This window comes from Mus musculus, chromosome 6 (genome assembly GCF_000001635.26).
Source record: "Mus musculus strain C57BL/6J chromosome 6, GRCm38.p6 C57BL/6J".
Taxonomy (NCBI): Eukaryota; Metazoa; Chordata; class Mammalia; order Rodentia; family Muridae; genus Mus; species Mus musculus.
In genome coordinates this window covers 57318131-57324142 of record NC_000072.6, presented here as the reverse complement: position 1 = coordinate 57324142, position 6012 = coordinate 57318131, and the positions used below count along the sequence as shown (strand labels likewise).

The following is a 6012-nucleotide window of genomic DNA, read 5'->3' as shown; positions in this document are numbered from 1 at the left end:
TCAAATAAGAAAAATAGACAAAGGGGGCCTTCTTAGAGAATGGTAGGAAATAAATACTAAACAAAGAGGTAAGTAGGTGAAATATCAACATGGAAACATAAGAAGCTCTATTCTATTCTATTAACAATATATAATTTTTTTCCTCCAAAAAGAAAAGAAAAACACGATTTGTCTTGGTAGCTGAAAGTTAGTTCTTTTAATCTGAAATTCCCTCTCACAAAGGTGTTGGGATGGGGACTAACCTGGGAGACATCTAGGAACATTCATAACCATAATAATCTGTTACTTTTTTCCAGATATGTGAAGTAAACCTCTATTATGCTCTTAAGATGAATACACTCCCTTTAATCCCAGCACTTGGGAGGCAGAGGCAGGTGGATTTCTGAGTTCAAGGTCAGCCTGGTCTACAAAGTGAGTTCCAGGACAGCCAGGGCTATACAGAGAAACCCTGTCTCAAAAACAAAACAAAACAAAACAAAACAAAAAAGATGAATACACTCTCCACTTATGTCCTTATTCAATAATGTTCTTTATTTCCAAGCTGGATTTGGACTCTTAGCCAATATGTTTCTTCTTTTTTTCTATACTTTCATAATCCTAGGTCACAGACCTAAACCCACAGACCTGATCTCCTGTCAACTGACCTTTGTTCACATAATAATGTTCCTCACTGGAGGGGATATTTGGCTTACAGACATATTTGAGACACTGAACATTGAGAATGACTTCAAATGTAAGACAATATTTTATATAAGCAGGGTGATGAGAGGCCTCTCTATCTGTACCACCTGCCTCCTGAGTGTGGTCCAGGCTGTCACAATCAGCCCCAGTACATCACTGTTGGCAAAATTTAAACAAAGACTGAAAATGTACTTGATCTATGCTTTCTTCTGTATTTGGTCTTTCAATTTGTCATTCAGTAGTAGGTTGATCTTCTATGTTGCTGGTTTTACCAATGTGAGTGAAAACCACCAGATGAAGGTCACTAAATCCTGCTCACTCTTCCCCATGAACTACATCATTAGGGGATTGATTTTAACTGTGACAATGTCCAGAGATGTTTTTCTTGTAGGAGTCATGCTGACTACAAGCGCATACATGTTGAATATCTTGTTCAGGCATCAGAGGCAATGCAAGCATCTTCATAGCATCAGGCACCTGAGAGCATCACCTGAGAAAAGAGCCACCCAGACCATCTTACTGCTGGTGGTTTTCTTTGTGGTCATGTACTGGGTGGACTTCATCATCTCATCCACCTCAGTCCTGTTGTGGAGGTATGACCCAGTAGTCCTGACAGTTCAGAAGTTTGTGATGTATGCCTATCCCACAATTACTCCTTTGGTACAAATCAGTTCTGAAAATAGAATAATAACTATGTTGAAAAACAGGCAGTCAAAGCACCTCCAGAATGTTTTTTAAATATGTTTTTTCTTTTCGTTAAAGACCTATTAATTTACTTTTACTTATATATATAGGTATTGTGTCAGCATGCATGCATTGTATATTCCCAGTGCCTACAGAATTAAGAAGAGTACATAGGATCTCCAGGAATTACACACACAACTGGTTATAAGGAGTTATTCTGTGCAGACCCAATTATTTTACTTCTAAAATACACAAGCTTTGTTTCTTTTTTTCTTTTTCTTTTTTTTAATTAGATATTGTCTCTATTTACATTTCAAATGATATTCCTTTTCCTGGTTTCCCCTCTGAAAACCCCTATCCCCTGTCCTTTCCCCCTGCTCACCAATCCTCCCACTCCTGCTTCCTGGCCCTGGCATTTCCCTACACTGGGGCATAGAGACTTCACAGGACCAAGGGCCTCTCCTCCCATTAATGACATTAATGACCAACTAAGCCATCCTCTGCTACATATGCAGCTGGAATGTGTTTCATTTTTAACTTCAATGGTTTAAGTAGCAAAGCAAGATTCTTCATATGATTTAAATAAATTTAGTGGTATTATACATATATTTCTTGACATTTCTGTTTCCAAATACTATAGAATTCTTAAGTTAATTTTGCACAGTAAGTTGGTATTTCCACATAAATTCTCTTTCTACTTTTTACTTTATATCATAAATGTTCTTTTGATGCTGAAGTTACTGCAAAAAAGGTCCTTGATGATAGCCATTTTGAAAAAATTTGAACTTATGCACATAAATAAATAATAGTTTCAGTATTTTATTGTAGCTGTAATTCTGTTCCTTAATTTCTTTGGATCCATAAAAATAATGTGAGTATAAAAATTTAGATTTTTCAACAGTTACTTAATTAGTTATGTAAAAAATATTATGTGTCTGTATATTTATATATTTTTCTATCTACAGTTATAGAAATATTATTGGTAAAAAATTTATATACATGCATGTTGTACAATGTATTTATTATGTATCTGTATGCATGTATGTATGTATGTATGTATGTGTGTGTGTGTGTATGTATGTATGTATGTATGTATGTATGTGTGTACAGCTGAAGGATGTGTGTATATGTGCACATGGAGGCCAGGAGACAACCTTGGCTGTTGTTCCTCACACTCCATTCACCTTGTGTCATTATAGAGGATCTCTCTGTCTATGATATGGGTGAAGATCATAATATCATGGCTCTTCCAGTTTCTACCTCTCCAGTTATGGGATTAGAAGTATTCACCACCATACCCCCTCCCATTTAAAATTGTGCTCTTGTTTTTATTGAAAAAAAATTCATACACTATAAACTGTTTAGTGTTTCTCCTTCTGCTGTTCTTTAGAGTTACTCTTCACTTCCTTCACTATTCAAACTGATATTTCTTTCTCTCTTTAGAAAATAAGCAGGCTTCTAAGAAATGAGTAAAATAAACAACAAGAAAAAAGAAAATAAATAAATTAGAATAGGACAAAACACACAGAAGAAAAACATGCCAAAGCAAAACACAACAATCAGACAGACACAGAAACACACAAGTTCTTACACAGAGATCTTATAAAAATACAAAACCAGAAGTCATAGTATATAGGCAAAGGATCACTAAAGACTCCATTAAGACTGTTTTGTGTTGTCCATCTACTGCAGGACATAGAGCCTACCCTGAAGAGTAGTTTGTTTCTCCAATGAGACTACTATGAAGAAAAGTAATTTTTTATTTGCAAGTGGCTTCAAAGGGAGATAGCTATTGGATTATGGAGGGGATGTATATCAATTCTACTCTAGGACAACACAGGCACACCCCAAACAGTTCCTGTGCATGTTGCCACAGTCTCTGAGTTTATATGCATGTCCATTTTGATATATTTATAAGGCTTTGTTTCTTTGAAGCTTTCTATCCATTCTGGCTATTCTAGTCTTTCTACCACCCTTTCCACAGAATTCCTTGTACTCTGTGGAGAAGAATTTTATGGAGACTTTCCATACAGGGTTGACTGTCTTAATGTCTCTCACTATGTGTATTTTCTATCTATCCCCATCTTCTGGAGGAAACTTGTTTAATGATGTCGGAAGCAGACTCAGGTCTATGAGTTTAGCAGTATGTCATTAGATGTCATTCTTATTAGTACAATTTTTTTTGCAGAATATTAGTATTTCATTTTCTCTTTCATCTATCTCATTTCAGGCTCTTTACAGTGCTGGGTATGGTTTCAATCTCATGGATTTCATGCTTTAAACCAAACAGATTCGACCTACTATTGCATGAGCACTTCTTATAGGAATGACACACCACTGTAGGCTGAAGATTTTTTAGATGGGCTAGTGTTGACCTTTCTCCTTTGGTAGTATGCATGTTTCCTTCCAGTACCACAAATTCTGATCCACAGGAGTGAAGTCTGTAGTAGTCACCACCTTCATTTTACCATGTTCAATGAGTTGTCAAGTGCTGCATTCAGGAATACGGCTTTAAGGTCAGTTTGTGGAGAACATACAACAGCTTTCACAATACCTTGGGTTGTTTGGAGGTTCCCATAGAGCCCATTTAATCAACAACTCAATTAGATAGAACTGATTGCCAGTACTGAAAGCTTCATTGGTGATGAAGGATTTCATTTGGGGTTTTGTCTCCCCTTTTATGTGGCAATTTTATTTAGATTGTCTTTATATATCTATATATTTTAGAAAGCATCTACTGTAGTTAGTTTCATATGACCCCTTAAATATTCCTTAGATTTAGCTGTCCCTCCCTTTGTTCACTCTTATGAATAATACAGAAATAAATACAGTACAGCAATGATTTCTTTGGAATACCAATTTAATATCTTATATTAACTTCAAAAAACTCAGATCATAGTATGAATTTCATGATTCTACTATGATCCTCTTTGAGTAACTATAATACTCATTCATGCAGTGCCTACACCAATCTAACCTTTCTCCAAAAATGAAAACATATTCATTTTTATCTATGCACTCTTACATTTGTTATCTGTTGAGATCTTGATAAAAGTTATTCTAATATATGGGAGGTGGTATCCCATATTGTTTTGCTGTGCCTTCCCCTGACAATGAGTAATACTGTGCATGTTTTCACACATTTGTTGGAAATTTGTATTTCTGAAAAAGAAATCCTGTTTAGATCCCCTTCTCAAATTGAGTTACTTATGTATTTATAGAGTTATATGAGTTCTGTGTATGTCATTAGCCCATCTATTACTTGGATTGATTGATTACTTTCTTAGTTTTCTTGGGGGTTGTTTTGTTTTGTTTTGTTTTGTTTTTAGTAATTTAGGATATTCTCAGATGTACAGCTGGCCCAGATTTTCCTCCCATTCTGTGAACTGTCATTTTACTTTTTTGCACTATTTCTTTTGCTATGCAGAAAATGTTTAATTTCCCAAGGGTACAGTTATCAACTGTTGGTCTTATTTCCTCACCACCTGGAATCTGACATAAAAAGCCCTTGCCTATACCTATTTGCTGAAGTGTTTCCCCTACTTTTTCCTTTAATATTTTCAGAGACTCAGATCTTATGTTAATGTCCTTAAGGCAATTGGAAATAATTTTTGTGCAGTGTAAAAGATAAGGCTATAGATTAATTATCGTACATGTGGACATAACATTTTCCCTCAATATTTAGTGACATCTGACCCTTCTCCAGTGTATATTGTTAGTATCTTTGTAAAAGATCTGTGGCTGCAGCTATATAACCTTATGTCTATTCCATTATTCCAATCTTCTGTTCTATTCCATTATTTTATGTCAAGTTTGCTATCAATACTGTGCCGTTTTTCTTATTATGGCTCTGTAATGTCATTTGAAATGAAGTACTATGATATCTTCTGTAACACTAGGTATGTGTAAAATAAATAACTACTTTATCTTCTATACTATCAGTCTCAATATTCTTTCAACAAAATCAAAATAAAACTAACTTTATTTTGAAATAAACCATATGTTATAAATACCAATTAGAATATACCTAATAGAAAGTATAGCTGTCTCTTGTGAGACTATGCTGGAGCCTGGCAAACACAGAAGTGGATGCTCACAGTCAGCTATTGGATGGATCACAGGGCCCCCAATGGAGGAGCTAGAGAGAGTACCCAAGGAGCTGAGGGGAACTGCAACCCTATGCGTGGAACAACAATATGAACTAACCAGTGCCCCCCCCCCCCCGGAGCTCCTGTCTCTAGCTGCATATGTATCAGAGGATGGCCTGGTCGGCCATTAATGGAAAGAGTGGCCCATTGGTCATGCAGACTTTATATGCCTCAGTGCAGGGGAATGCCAGGGCCAGGAAGTGGGAGTGGGTGGGTGGGAGAGTGGGGGCAGGGAGGGTGTGGGGGACTTTTGGGATAACATTGGAGATGTGAATGAAGGAAGTACCTAATTTTTTAAAAAGTTTATTTCAACATGTAATGTTTTAATATCACAAATACCAATTTTTCTAAAATGGTGACTAACTATGCGCAATTAAAGGTATCATTTTTTATGTTATGTCTACACTGTACTCTAATGTTTATTCATTTATTCTATTTAGTAATATAGAAGATAATTTTTAGTAATTTATATATTATACAGACTGGATATGTAACTGTA

The 6012-nt window shown here is 35.7% G+C and overlaps 1 protein-coding gene across 2 annotated transcripts; it reads left to right on the top strand.

The window, feature by feature from the left end:
- Positions 1-507: 507 nt before the first annotated feature.
- On the top strand, positions 508-3404 carry Vmn1r16 (vomeronasal 1 receptor 16). 2 transcript variants are annotated; one of them, XM_017321426.1, is made up of 2 exons: positions 508-1410; positions 3399-3404. In XM_017321426.1, exons 1-2 carry the CDS (start codon positions 508-510, stop codon positions 3402-3404), a joined length of 909 nt encoding a protein of 302 aa, XP_017176915.1. The 2 variants fall into 2 exon arrangements, with proteins under 2 accessions (XP_017176915.1, NP_598945.2); NM_134184.2 differs by lacking the exon at positions 3399-3404 and having other exon boundaries at positions 508-1419.
- Positions 3405-6012: the final 2608 nt, after the last annotated feature.